General features: G+C 39.0%; 1 protein-coding gene across 4 annotated transcripts in view; it reads right to left on the reverse strand.

Moving 5' to 3' along the window:
* pum (pumilio) overlaps positions 1-15,605 on the reverse strand; it is a 95,029-nt gene extending 79,424 nt beyond the window's left edge. For 2 of the 4 annotated variants that reach the window (XM_012287430.2, XM_003699660.3), the window contains exons 1-5: positions 15,471-15,605; positions 13,951-14,172; positions 13,724-13,852; positions 13,474-13,593; positions 134-266 (exon numbers count right to left, since the gene is read on the reverse strand). In XM_012287430.2, coding sequence (XP_012142820.1) covers positions 134-266; positions 13,474-13,593; positions 13,724-13,852; positions 13,951-14,172; positions 15,471-15,566 — 700 coding nt within the window. In that variant the 5' untranslated portion in view covers positions 15,567-15,605. Of the gene's footprint in view, positions 1-133; positions 267-2,455; positions 2,576-10,462; positions 11,059-13,473; positions 13,594-13,723; positions 13,853-13,950; positions 14,173-15,470 lie in introns of those variants that run through there. The other 2 variants (XM_012287437.2, XM_076542171.1) reach the window with 2 other exon arrangements.
* Between the last annotated feature and the right edge of the window lie 549 nt (positions 15,606-16,154).

A 16,154-nucleotide genomic window follows, 5' to 3' on the forward strand; every position in this document is an offset into this window, starting at 1 on the left:
AGAATATACTTCCTTTCTATTTTCGCTTAAGGGTAATAACGTATACAAGAGTTTTCATATACACCTGGAAGAGGCCCGTTAGACTAATACCTACCTAGATTACAAAGGATCTAATATAAACGTAGAATCGTACCTGAGGTGCTCCAGGTAGAATCTCGCCACATCTGGTGGTCGCCCAGGTGAAGTATCCCACCACCTTTTACACCCCCTTCGTCCTTGGAGCCACCCTCGTCCACGCCCCAAAGCTTTTTTGCCGAGGGAGCGAGCTGAAACAATATGAGAAAACGGGTCGTAAGTACACGGGGTCAGTGAACACATTTCAGACCCGGCACGTGCTGACACGAAACTCCCAAGAGCTCGTGTGCTCGTATAGCGAAAGATACGAATGCGAACGATCGTATTAATTACACTAACGAACCGCGGATCCGCTTAAAATTAGCGTATCTGCCGTGTTTAATGCCACTGTGCATGCACCCTTTAATTCATGGAATTAGAAACGGCATACCTCTCATTTTTCAACATTTCGATTTTCTTATCTTTACGTTACTTTTACGTTTAATTACGCCCTGCAATTATACTTGTCAACAATTATCATATTAATCGCTACTTACAAAAGCACCGTAACATTTGCACATAAAATACTCGTCAAGCTTTATGAATAAAAAAAAATAAAAAATCTTACAAATAATTCCGTAACATTCTCAAAGTTGTTTATTTAAAATCATACAACCAACTGGTCAAAATATTGACTAATTAAACAATAATTATACTATCTACATTAAAAAGTTACATATAAGCAACAAAATGCCACGGATCAATAGACCGGTCACTCGAAACAGTAGCTACAGGTTCAATTTTCCGTGGCCATCAAAACATCGTTCTCAGGGTAAGCGCAACATTTGGCGCGAACAGACGATTGTACAGGCGTAAAGATCGGAATCGAAAACAGGAGGCGAGTCGTAACGTTTCATCGTGACCTGAACTCTGCTGCACTGGTCCCGACCTCGCCTAACTAGAGGTCAGTGACGTAACCAGGAGCGGTGGGGATGGCAGGGAAGCGTCCGCAGATTGCGGGATCCTAGATGCAGGTATACGGTGGTGACAGTGCAGCGGAGTGCAACTCCGATGCTTTTCTTGCGTTACAACTTTTCCGTTTACAGCTGACCCTTCCGTAACCTGTACACCGACGGACACTGTTGCCTTCGCTAAATGGCAAAAATGGCGGAGTCTGGAGACTTTTTGGAGGACTAGGAATTTTTTATGATATTGTATAATGTATATTACTGTATATATGTATGTTAATGTATATTACTGTACGTATGTATATTAATGTATATTACTGTACGTATGTATATTAATGTATATTACTGTACGTATGTATATTAATGTATGTTACTGCATGTATGTATGTTAATGTATATTACTGTACGTATGTATATTAATATATGTTACCGTAAGTATGTATATTAATGTATATTAATGTATGTTACTGTACGTATGTATATTAATGTATATTACTATACATATGTATGTTACTGTACGTATGTATATTAATGTATGTTACTATACATATGTATGTTACTGTACATATGTATATTAATGTATATTACTGTATATATCTATATAAATGTATGTACGTGATAAGTCATGACGATCATGTACATCGAATCGTCCGCAAAAGGTTAAGGTGTTAGTGCGTTTTGCGGATTGGAGCAGTAGTTCGTAAAACGATACCCAAGGATCGAGTACACGCATTTGCGCGATATCGTAACGCCACCGCACCAGCGAGGGAAACCGTACAATCTGATATTATTTAATCGATGATTTAAGACGCGACACGGTCTCCTGATTATGATTCATCGAGATACACGAGAAACACACGAGAAATTAAAAGATTTTATGTCGGTTCGGCGAAGACGCGCAACGTGTCTCCGTGATATTTATATTTTATCGATTACACGGACACGTTATCGCGTACAATAGCACGTGCGTCATGCAGCGACCAGATATATTCGACTCAAATACATCAACCACAAAATATCAGACGACGTTGTTTATCGCTTACGGCGTATCAACGAACGCGTTAATTATGTCGGACATTGCAGGAAAGATGCAAACGTATTCTTTACAAATTAAGCCTGTTAACGTTTTAACATGTCTACTGACGTGGATCGTACATCGAAGAATAACGAACATGTGCAAAAAAACTGGGAGGTCTGAAAATTATACCTGAACTCTGAATAAAAATCTAACCGGTGGCTCTTTCACCCAGATCTACAAATCGGTCAATAACAGGGACACACGAAAAAAGAAAATATCAAACGGGTCTCACGAGTTTAGAAACCGGTTAGAAATCCCACGGGGGGAGAAAACGACGCACGAAAAATTGCAACGTATATCAAATTGGAAAGCGAATCTTCGTTTGCATCATCCTGCGACACATTTTTTTTCTAACCTGCATTTTGTTCCGTTCGAATCACTTCCAGCGTGTCTGTCTCTGTCTTTTTCCTATAGAATCACTCGATGTTTACCATCGCGAACGCCAACCGCAGCGACGTTTCGTTGAAACCGACCTCGAAAGGAAACTTCGAGCAACAGTTACGATTCCTAACCGACAAGAACGCTTTTACCGCCGAAGACGTATACATATATATAGATGTTCTTCTTCGGTATTGCCTTCTTAAGTGACACCTTAGGTCACAGGCTTAACATTTGGAGAGGGAGTTTATTTCAAGATCTGACGCAAAACGTCGATATTCCTTGCAGACGGTTAGGGTTCGAAACTTTGTACCATTTACATGTTAATATTAATTAACATTAGTAGTACACTGCATTAATATAAGAAAATTTGTAACAAAACCCGGAGCGCACCCTATTGGGATTTGAACCCTAATCTCTTCTGAGTGGCAGTCAGCTGCTCCGCTCGCTACGCCAAAGTATATGTTAATATCCCCTCGCTTCTAGAATTCCTTTTATCGGCTTTGACGATCCTAATATTAATGTGCTACAGGGGTAGTCATTTGCTTTCAATTTTGGTGTAACGTTCTTCTGTTCGAAAGAGTAAAGACGATCGAGAACGATGGTCTTTCCTTTACACTTTCTCTTAATCGATAAAAGCAGAGTCCACGACCGGTGATTCCCGGCTGCCCATCTTTGCCGCATCGAATGCGAGGTGGGTAGCAAGAGTTTCTTAACGCACAGAAACGGAATATATGACGTGGAACGGTGAACGAATACGTGTCTGAAGGTTTGGTAAGGTAAGGGTAAGGGTAAGGCTCGGTCAACCGGGGGCGATACGCCGTGAGTATCGACCGCGTCGCCGGCCGGCAGAGACGCTTTTGCACGTTAAGCACGATTGCAGGGCGAAAGAGACGAAAGGGGTCGAAAAGCGAACGAACGAGAGAGGAAGACTCGCCGCGAATTTCTCGTACCGTGAACGAGATTCGAAAAGGGGGCTCCGGATAAACCCGATAGAAATATTCCTGTGCATTGTTGTTGTCTTATAGTAAGCGAAAGTACGAACGCGGTTGGTAATTAAAGAAGAAAGAAGGAAAAATGTTACCTTCCATTCAGAGCCGGACTCTGTTCGTTAGCGAAACCGAACAGTTTCGACCCTTGAAACCGACCGGGGAAAACTTTTGCGCGTTCAGCGAAGAAAAAAACGGCGGATAAAACAGAAGGAAAGAAGGAACAAAAAGCCATAGAAATGCGCCGTGATCGTCTCGCGGTTCATTAGACCAGGAGGATGATGTCTTTCTATCCCTTCGAATCGGCCAACAGCAGAAGCACTCTGGAACGTTGGCCGCGGGAACGACTCCGCTAGGGGAGAAAAAGAGAGACGAAAAGCGGAGATGGAGGGAGAGAAGCTGCCTCTACACATCGAACGGAGGAAAAAGAAAAAATAAACAGAGAACGAGACGAGACCAAGAGTACTGGATCCCTCTTTCATTGAACAAAGCCAGAGATAGCTCGCTAAGCCGTACCCCACCAGACGCTCCAGACTCCCTCCAAGCCCGCTCGGCGCACCGTTCTCCCCCCACCCGCGCCGCACACCCACGAGGTTCTCCCACCGCTCGAGCGGCAGCGTGGACGTCGTCGCTAAACTGCCACGGGGCCACCGACCCCTCCCCAGGCCCCTCGGCCGCGGGTCACGGCCACTGTCCTCGCGAAGAATCAGCACCGGCACGAGGGAGGCGAACCCTGTTGTTCGCTCTTTCTTCATCTCTCTCTGAACACCTCTTCTAGCCATCCGTCTCTTCTCTCTTCTGCGTGCGCGTACGCGTGCGCATGCGTCGAACAGTTGCGCGCGCACTGTATGCGTACTAGAGAAAAAAGCCGCAAGGGTGGTTTGTATTTTCTTCTTACGATTTGCTCTTTTCGAACGGTATTACACTTGAATTCGGTATCAGACGGTCTATCGATTATCCATATAATTGATACTTTACGATATAATCATTAAACTAATTCGGGTTATGTTAGGTTTCGTTTGTATTCTATTTCAAATATTTGTCACTAGCTGTATATCTTACGATATTATCGATACTCAGTGTATATATATTACTGATATTAGCACCTGTAGTATTATAGGGTTGAAGCTACCTATATGTTTATCATACTATTAAGATGCAATGTAAATATTTGTTCCTCAAAATTCTTAGATTAGGCATTTAGAGCCTAGACTTATCACCGCGTTTACCGAGCAATTAGCGGTGGTTTACATAGAACGATACGGTTCGAATGGAATTTATAGTCTGACGAATAGTTTGAAATGCAAGAACATGTATCAGAGATTTCGAACGTAGCTGCAACGAAACGGTACCTGTCGATATATCGAATTAGACCTAGATATCAAAATATACCCGTTCGAATGCAAATTATAGAGTGGGTATTTTAGTCGGTGTAACATCGCAGTGACCACGCGGAAAAACGCGTGGAAATGAATTTCTCCTGCGCGTGTTGCGTACGCACACATCGCTGTTCCCGATGACGAATCTGCAAGCGTAACCGATGCGTTTAGGTTCAACGACATGCGCGTCACGTCACTACAAGTCACGACGCGATACGTCACTTTACGACATAAACGACAGAATACGATACGAGGTAGCCGACGCACGCTCGCACGATCACAAGGAAACACCATAAAAGTTCATATCTGACGCCGGCCGTAAATGAACTATACCGCCGCGCTGTAGATTTATGCGATACGATTTTCGATAGCTCGAACCATCCTTGCCACCCTCCGACCCGCCGTACAGAGTAGCGGAAACTTCTGTATCGATTTTTGTCTCGACGAATTTTAATGAGAAAATTGTACGACTTCGGCTAACGATCCTCGCGATATTACAGTTTCGCGAAATAATTCGAATTAACCTCCGAGTGAAAGTACAGAATCGGAGAAATACGCGATACGGAACGATTACATCGTTAGAAAAAGTATCGAGAGTAAGACACGCTATGACGCACAAAATGCAACATTTTTCAATTGAAAATAAAAGAGAAAAAGTAACAATCGATACATCCTGTTACCTTATGCATTATTTCTAAATAATAATGAGAACGCAAGTTGCCTCGCTTCGGAGCTCCAATCAGCGACAAACTATCGATTATCGATACCGCTTTGCGTAAGTTCACTGACATATAAGCCGATGTCAATAAACATTCTTTTTAGCAACGTGTGAAACGTCAGCTTTTTAAAACTTGTCATTCTCATATTAGCACACTGCGCGTTTTACTCTGCATATTATCAATAACAGTACATCTCAGTCCTGCGGAACGTGGCGGTATTTTAATTAACATTAAGTGCATATTTTTTAATGAAAGGCAATTCCGAGAATTCTCTGCTCCACAATCTCGTCAGTGGCGATATAAACAGAGCTTACTGCAACACGATTAAAGCACACACGACAATTTCCATTACGATTCGTTATTACAACTTTGTACGAAGAATACTGAATTTTCTGAAATTGGCATCGAATGCGTTGAATTTGCACGATTGCCGTTTACGGAGCAAGGGTTAATGTTCTTTTATATAATGTTGTAAAGGTATTTCTTCGGAGGCTGACGTCAGCCGAGAAACCGGAAACTGGTTTCGCTCTTCTTTTATCGCGAATAGAATACGATAAGGTTGGTCGCGTAGGAGTAGTTTCTTTAGCGAGTCCCCCCTGTGTCTTAACCGGTCGCTTTAGCCCAACCGTGATGTTGGCCGTGATTCAAGACCGAATATCTCTGTCGACACTTGTTTACTTTTTCCACGGGAATTTCTGCCTTTTAGATGGAAATATCGCGTCTAGACGAAACACAGCCGTGGAACGCGACGTGACAAAGAAGATCTGGATCAACGGATATTCAAAGAAAGACGAGCTTGAATATTCTGAAGGTCTCCTTATCGAAACCGCGGTGCTCCAAGATAAGAATTATGAAAGCAACATAATCGTGCAACGACCAGTGATCTTGTGTAACGATTATCGCGAAGAGGCTTGCGAACCCGTGGGCGGCTTAACTGCATAACTATGTATTCGTAACCATCTGTTACTCTGTCCAGTCGAGAAAAGAGAAAGTTGCAACGAGGTGACAACCCCACATTTTTTATTATCTTATACCTTTTGCAAAACATGAGCAACCTCTTCCATTTATAAATTTTGATCCTTTGTCTGAAATTTTTAAAATTTCTTTTATAGCTCGAGTACATATTATTACATTTTTAATGAAACTGTACTGCTTTAGCCAACTACTATTTGTCGTATATAAATTTTGATCCCGTTTGAAATTTTTTAAATTTCTTTTATAGCTCAAGTACATATTATTACATTTTTAATGAAACTCTACTGCTTTAGCCACCTACTATTTGTCGTATATAAATTTTGAACCTGTCTGAAATTTTTAAAATTTCTTTTATAGCTCAAGTACATATTACTACATTTTTAATGAAACTGTACTGCTTTAACCAACTACTATTTGTCGCGTATAAATTTTGATCCTCTGTCTGAAATTTCTAAAATTTCTTTTATAGCTCAAGTACATATTATTACATTTTTAATGAAACTGTACTGCTTTAGCCAACTACTATTTGTCGTATATAAATTTTGAACCTGTCTAAAATTTTTAAAAATTTCTTTTATAGCTCAAGTACATATTATTACATTTTTAATGAAACTGTACTGCTTTAGCCAACTGCTATTTGTCGGCTCGTAGTTTGTCGAAATACATATTTAAAGCGAACTCATTAATCCTTTCACAGCCACAGGTTAAAAATCTGTTGAATGGAACCCAACGTTGATGTGGGTGCACGAAGTACCGATGCATGTGCTTGAAAGCACTGCAATGACGAGGCTAATTGAACACATTTTGTGGCAAGTAAGGTCAACCCTGAACACCTCGAAGCAACTAGAAGAGATAGAGTGACTCACGCGAATCAATATCCCTCCAGGCACATTTGCCGTTTATACAATATTGGCGCAAGAGTAACGCCGTGTGCAGTGCATCTGGCTCATGGATAAATATTTCTATCGTTCTTTACGATTTTATCGAAGCTACATCGTCTTACAAATACCTCTTAGGAATGTTCATTCGAATCTTTGCGACAAATATTTGATCAAGTATATTTTATCGGTCTTGTCGTGACTCAGACCTATGAAGATTATTCAATAGTATTTAGATTAAACGTATCAATTTTTGACGAAACTTTGAATTTTGAAGGGGGACTTTTGGCGTTAAATTTAGAGAACGAAAATAACAGTCGGAAATAAATAAATGAATCAACATTACTGTGTCGCTAAATATAAGAGCATGCGATGAATGATGGAGGAAAAATGTTCATTGAGTTTTTTGGGCTCACGCACCGTTCGCATGTGTCACGGTTGTCCAGAGAGGACCCTGACAGTGTTTCAATCGATTAGGTGTGTGCCAGAAGGGGGAACCACGAGCAAGGGGGAAGCATGCAAAATATAAAGCCGTATAAATTTAAATGGCACCGGTCCAAACGAGATATACCACGGTCGAAAAGCGATGAAAAAAAATATAATGTAGATGCGAGCGTCAAAACGCTCGATAATTACAAGAAAATAATTCATCTGAGATAACGAACACGTAATATCGTTTTTATATGCCTGTACACCGGCAAGCATTCTTATAATCCGTGCGAAAGTACATTAACCTAAAACAACGCGAACGTTCTCTCCCGTAACTCCAGCTTTACTTGCCTGTGTATAATAGCCAGACAGTTAACATACAGGGTGTCCGGTATAAACACGGACTGTTATTGAAAACATGGAAAAATATTTCACGTAAAGTGACAGGATCATCAGCTACTTTACTGCACGATTCGATTTGACGCGATTCAATTCGATACAGTTCAATTCGGCGTAATTTGACTCGACATGTTTCAATTCGACATAATCTGCTTTGATGCGAATCAATTCGGCGTGAAATTGCGATACGGGGATTTAGAAATTGTTCTCCCCATCAACGCTCTGCTCGCATTATCCTCACTCACAGATACCAAGAATTCATCCGAAGAGCCGAGTTCCAATTCCCGTCGTTAAAAAATAAGGGCTTCAGTTATAAATACCAAAAATTCAGAGGGTCGACACGGTATTTATACCTTATAGTCTAAATTCGGAAACAGTGAGTTCCATAACGAGTCAACGACTAGCCTGATATTTTCTACTAACATACATAAAAATAATTGATAAACTTGTCTAAAAGTATATATTTACAATCCTATTTAGAAGGTCTTTGAAATGTCTTTACTTCCGGAGCTGACATGACGCTCCGACGCCATTTAATTTTACCTTACGAAATTTTTCTTTCACAATTTTAAATTCAATTGCTTTGTTTTAATATTGTGCATAAAGCTAAAAAGGTAAGACAGAACTCGAGACGTTTCGGTCTCTAGAGTCCGAGGATGTAAACAATAAAGAACCGTCGAGAAAAACGGAGCAACTACAGCAAGGATTCGACTCTAGATACATATTTTTTCTATGGCCAATGCGTGCCGGCAGCGCTCCAAGGATTCAAATCCGCAGCTGTCGTTTCGAGGAGGTTCTCCCTCCTGTCACGAGAAACTTTTTTTCTTTCTCTCCTCTCTCCCCTCGGTCGAGACCGTATCGAATTACTTAATCATGTTTTGCAACGCGATCGATCGGAATTCGAACGTTTCGTCTAATTTCTGTTCGAAGTAACTTGAAAACTCTCATCCTTTCGTCGCGAGGTATAATGCTAATGTTTCGTTGTTGCGTTACAAGGTTAAGCGAGTTCGGAGACCTGATTGGCTGAATAAGTATCAGACACCTCCGTGTGAAATATTTCGCTTATGATTCGGATCATCCATTCTTCCACATCGATGACAAAATATAATTTTGGAAAATCGTAGATTTTGTGTACGCTTCCGAAAACAGACTCCATTACCTAGAGTATGTTTTCGCGATTGTTTTAAGTCATGAATAAAAAGTGCATGAAATGTCAAAATAAATCTTTCAGTACGTAATATTTTTACCTCGCTGTCGAGGAAGGCTGTCAGAAAAGAGATTTACTCTCTCAATAAAAATGTAAACAAATTAAAATTTTTTACCCGCTCTCATTGTTTTATGGATGTCGCAGGGAATTAATGTTTAAATTAAAGACAAAAATTGAATAAATTCGTGTTTAAAAAATGTGGAGTGATACCAGAAATGTCAACGGTTTGACAATGTATCGGAGTTACGCTAAGTGACGTATACGCAACATTTTATTACACCTTAATTTTTATTTACCTCACTACTTATTTACATTTACCATTGTTCACCAATGGATTGAATTCATTGTTTATTGTTTAGGGTATAAAGTAAGATATACAGCAGAGCTGCTGCTATCGATTATCAATACATTATCGATATCTAACCGATACTGAAATATATATAATCTTGCTAAGATGCCGGTGAGACTGACAAAAGTAATTGAAATCTCTTTTGTTTAAGATTAAAATTTAACCTAATCAGATCTCATCTAACCTGATTTATTCTAACCAAACCCGATTCATAATTTTATCATTCAATCTATTGATTCTTGATTAAACTTTAAGTATAATTTAATCTAATTTCAAATAAAAATAATTAGATTTGAATAATAATATCATCCGGCAAACTTAATTATGTTGCCAATATATTTAGTTATCGATAACGTTTTGATATCATCGATCATTAACGATAATGGAATCGAGAGTAGCGGTTCTAGACAGAATATCTTGCTCATAATGGACGCTTAGCAAACCTATCAAAAATATGCACCGCAAACAAAAAACGTAAAAAAAATATAACACGAGGTTAGAGCCTTTCTCAAAGTTTTATAAACAAAAAGATTTTCATTATAAAATATATTCGATAACATAACCTATAAATTCAGGAAAGTTCGATGAATCGCGCGACTCCGAAGCGTATCAAAACGAAGCGCGACGTTGTATAGGATAAAACTGAAGGAAAATAAATACCATGTCGGGCCCCAAATCCTTCATGTCGCAATAAAGAAAAAGATCCCGCGGTGGTTTCATCCAGTCGCCTGTGCTCGTGCCTGCTCCCTGGCCGTACCCTACACCGAAACTCTCCACCGTCTCCAAGGTACCCTCGGCACGGCGCGTCACCTCCGAGAGATTCACCGTTAACCCCGTGGTACACCAACAACTCGAACGAGAAATTCAACTGCACACACTGTTTCGCACTGTTTCGCACTATCCAGTAGTAGTCGAGGCTATCTTGGAGATTCGTGGAACGCGGAGGACGCGTTGTTAGGAGATCCAGCGGGTCGTGATACGTCAACTGCGGCGTCGGGGCGCGGACGCCAATTCAGCCGGCACTGAATACACACCACTCCCGGTTGTTTTCACGTTCGTTTTTCCTGTGTGAACAGCGGACAGGCCTCTCGTAAACGGCACACGACAACGCCGCCGTCGAATCGCGACACCACCGACGATGGCGCGAGAGAGAAAGAAAATCTGACCGCCTGTCAAACAGTTCGACACCTCGGGTGCCTCGATGCTGCCGCTGCTACCTATGCTCCTCTCTTCTTCCTCTTCCTCCTCCGCCGCCTCCGCCACCGCCGCCGCCGCCGCCGCCACCGCCACCTCCGCCACCTCCTTTCTCCTCTCGCGCACTTTGCACACTCACTCCGCGAATACGCGTTTATTTACAGGGGGAGCAACTCGATCACTCCGTTCTTCGACTCAATTCACGTCCGTATTGGCATATCGCGAGACGCGTCGCGAAAACGGTAATAGAATAACGATCAGGCGTCACGATGCTCTTCTTTGCCAGTATCTCTCGGCAAATTTTCGTTAACCGGCCTCTCTCTTCGATTGAGACTGCCCTCCTAACCGAAACAAAGAACGACGCTCGAATGGGATGCCCTCTGACGACCAGTTCGCCAATCAACGTTCACTTTACGAATCTCACCGACCAATCGCCGTGCTTCTTCCTTCTATCCATTCGATTTAACGACCTCTCACGGCGATCGGATGAAAATTTGATCGCGCTTCGGTAAATTTACCTGGACTTGGCTAAATATTAACGACAGCCTTCGACTGCATATGAAATTCCGGATTTACTGATATTTATCTCTTAAAAATAAGTGAACTGTCTCACTTCTGGGCATATCACATTTTTTATTTTTAAACGTTCGCTAGGAGTGTAAAAAGCCCGCGTCCACGAACGACTGAATTTTCAAATTTTCAAAATTAAAAATTCCCAAATTTAGAAATTTTTAAATTTGCAAAGTTTTCAGCACTGTGTAGAAAGTTCTCTTTCTATATTACAACTGTCACAGCCTTGTCACGAATATTATAACAGAATTGTACTCTATATTCTGTATAGAGATCATTTGCATTTTGGCACCCACTTCAAAAAATTAATATTCATATATTTATGGAAAGATTCCATTCCACTTTTTTATACATTCTGATCCTCACCTGTTTTGCTCGAAGTCGCTTTTATACCTCTAATTTTTATTTTCTCAGCTTTATTGTTTTATTTTGATAAAGATATGAATAAATCTACGAAAAAAGTACATTATAATCCCACCCACTAAGGTCGAGGGATTTAAATAGGGGCATTGACAAATCAGTCAGAATATTTGTATTTACATATTAAGGCAAAATCGAATATGAAATACCCGATATTAGCACCTACGGATTATTTGATATTTATTTTCGTATTATTTTAATGATGGAAAATTAATATTTAATAAAAATGTAACACTCATTGTACAATTTAATATGGAAAATATTTTCCAGTGCTTTCCATCAGTCTACATGTCATAATTCATGTATGCTTCACTAGTGTAATTAATAATATATGAAAATCTATCAGAACTTTATTAAAAATTAAAAAGAACTACCAGACAATAAATCGATAAAATTAATCTACCCTCTGTAAATAATAATTTTTATTTCGATCGATTTTTGAACTCGCCGAAGGCCATTGCCTTACTAACTATAAATTCATCGCTTGTAATTTACTATTCCACCGAATTTCGGCCCTGACACAGTTTGCACGAATAGTCCACGGATCGACTGAACTTTCTATCTAACCGACTGTTAACTAATACTATGAGTGTCAATGACATCTCTGTAATTAGATACTAGAATAGGAATTAACTTTCTCACAGATTCATATATGAATGATTCATTTTATACTAAAATCATACAAATCCTGCAAACTTTAAAATTGTAAGGGTATTTGAAAAACCTGCATATGTACACGTGTATGATATGATGTAATGATACAGGTGTATTAAAAATGGGCTTTACTCTTCTGTAAGGACCATTTTCTATCAGTTCTATTAACCTTATATTAGATATTGGTACTGCAAGTTCTAACAATTCCTTATTAACAATAATCCAATACAACTGTTACTGACACATACATTTTCATATATTTTTATTGGCCAATGCGTCCGTTTCAGGAGCTGAACACGTTTGAAGCACATTAACGTTTTGATAAGATGATTTGTAACTTATCAGCGAATCGAAAATCGTTCATACACATTTCAAGTATAAAACCCGTTAAGATAACGGTATTGTTAGCTTTAAAATACTAACAGAAACAGTATTTTGTAATAATGTAAATATACTTAGTAGCAAGATATGTCATGCTTTCGAGCTACGAGTCAAGTTCAACAAAATTCGAGCAGAATACCGAAGGTATTCTATACATGAATATCAAAGTACTCCGAAACTTTCGAGTGCTTGAAATTAAATTCGAGAGTTTCGAAATTATGTCCAAATTTTTTCGGAACCATCTCCAGTTATATAAACATATACTTTCGAATATGTTCAAAAAATTCATTCCCACAAAAATAGATTAAGAGACTTAATCAATTTTCTTGCAAGACAAGAAAAGTTCATAGTTTGTTTCTTGTGTAAAGAGTAAGAAATAATTTTCTACTCAGTATAAAAGAATTGTTATAGATTTTAATACATCTAAGGGAAGGCACTACAATTACACTTACCTGTCCATTCCTGAACTGTTGCTGTTGTTGCTGTTGCTGATGATGAAATAGAGCTACCTGTTGCTGAGCTGTCATTTGATTATTGAGATAAATTAAGTGCTCTGCTCCTGGTGCTCCACTCTATATTGGCAAAAGAAAGGAAGAAAGAAATTGTTAGTATACAGATAACATACATCTATTAATTGCAATTAAATATCAGTTTGAAATGAAATTTTGTACTAATAATGATACCAGGTAAAATAATACTCACTTTTAATTGCATTGGATGAATTTCATATGGTACATGCACATTGTTCATTGTTTGAAGTCCCAATTGTTGTGGTTGATTCTGTTGTGGCATACTCAGTTTAGTAATAGGATACTTCCATTTCTCTGGATTCTATAAACAATTAAAAGTTGTGGTCATATAACAGAAGCATATATCCATTTAATATGTTAAATTAATAAATTTGAACATTCCATATTTGGTACACTTACATTATCAATAATTGCATCATCTGCCAGAGCCCAGGCACGAGGAGCTTGTTTTGTTTGAAAAGCTGAAGACTGGGCATTAAATTCTGCTTCTGTAGGTCGTTGAAATACATAACCAACCATAGCATCATCTTGAGTTCTGTTTACACCTATTTGATGGGTTTGACCAGGTTGAATACGCATACTATCTCCACCAGCCATTACTTGTCCACATTGCTCTGCATCCTATTAACAACATAAAAATATTGAATTCATCTGTTGCTTTGTAACAATAAGTTATACAAACAATGGATATATAAAATTCTATTATCTTTAAACATTCAGTTTACAGTCTAAGAAAAGTGACTGTTTGCATTTTGATAAAGTACTTGATACAGAAGCACAATAAAATTATAATAAATTGTGATTTCAATACAACTATATTAACTCTTTGAAATGGTAATCGTATTGATATTAAAAGATATAAAGAGGAGGTAATACTTCATCACAAATAAAGAACAATAAAACAATGAAGTGTAGCAGTAGCATTAAGAAACAAAAATCTTTTACATAATTCTTTACAAATTTAGTAATTAATTATACAAGATATAATTAGTTTTGACAAATGTTAGAGAATTTGATAGAATACATAATTATCAAACTGCTGAAATGAAATGTGGAAGCATTTCTTCAATGCGAATGATAAAGTTTTTACCTAGCATTATGAATCAACTGCTTAACATAAAGGAAGAGGACATCACATTATATTCAACAAGACATTACAATTATATGCAATAAATTTGACTCCTCCATGACAAAAGACTATTTGTTTCATTACAACACTAATGTATATCCAACAAAACATAAGTCCAAGCTGCAATGGTTCTTGTTTTATATAGAAAGCACAAGATTTTTACATTTACTCCAATAATTGCACGACTCAAAAATCATGACTTTAGAAAGAACAAATTTAAACATTTTAAAGTGCTATAAATAGCTGAAAAGGAGATATTTGCTCCAAAATAACAAATAAAGTATCATTGAATCTTTAAACCTATTCTTTTCGAACACATTAAAAATAAACATATAACATTCATATATTAAGTCAACCATATTATATAGCCAATGTTTCCAGTCTGGTTGATATCCTTTTTAACTTGTTTCATTAATACTAGAAAATTTCAAATAAATAAATGGATGTAGAGAAGAAGCCAACTAATATTAACGCAAGTATGTACACGTGAGACTCAAATCGAATGAACCTATACATTTTTTCATATAAAAAAAGTAACATAAATAAATACAGAAATAAGTTGTTATAGTCAGATAACTGACCTTTCTAATGTTACCAACCAGTACTAGAATTGTTATTTAATTCTTTTACTATCCCAAATAAAAATGCCCCTTACATCCCACCTTTTAATACAAGATAGGTTATGACATTTCAATCAGCAGTGATACTTCGAGTACCTAGATAAATCACTGAAGAACATATACAGCTAATGAAAAGAAAAAAATAAAAGAATGTTGAAATAAAGATATACCGTGGGTATATGTCCGTTCGCAGAAGGATGGTGCAATTGCATCGAGGGTGCCGGTTCTCCCGCAGCACCAGCGCTACTTGCACCAAGCCACTTCATCGTTCTGTCAATCCGTACCGCTGCTCCGAGCTCGATGAACGACGATCGAACAGATAAGAGTAACTCTCACTGTGAAGGTTAGCTCGCTCAGAACCGGCGTCTGGAGCCAAACGTAGAATCGACCGCTACGTCTGTTCAGCGAGCATGTTCCAAGCGTGACTTTCAACAGCGTGGCATCTCCGCTGCTTCCACGACTAGGAGGACGAGGATAACGAGGAGAACGATCACCAGAAAAGGAATCGTATTTACGAAACTGCGATTGAACGCCAGACAGCACAGCAATGGCAGCTGGGCGAGCGGTGCTGCCGGAATTTTGACAACACTGCCGGACAACGAGCAACGAGAGAACACAAAGAGGAATCGTCGAACTTAACGCGGCTCAATCTACTTGGCCCAATCGAGTTTTACCAAACGGCACAACAGCTTCGATGAACCAACGAAACTGGGGGGATGTCGGAAGAAAAAAAAGTGAAACATGCAAAAAACGATGACTGCTTGTTCGTCGACGGACGGGAGGGAATTAGGGGTAGGAAAGCAGAGAGGGGGAGGAGAATCGAAAGATCCGCAAAATCCGAATTTCTAATTTTC

The sequence above is a fragment of the Megachile rotundata genome, chromosome 2 (genome assembly GCF_050947335.1).
Source record: "Megachile rotundata isolate GNS110a chromosome 2, iyMegRotu1, whole genome shotgun sequence".
Classification (NCBI taxonomy): Eukaryota; Metazoa; Arthropoda; class Insecta; order Hymenoptera; family Megachilidae; genus Megachile; species Megachile rotundata.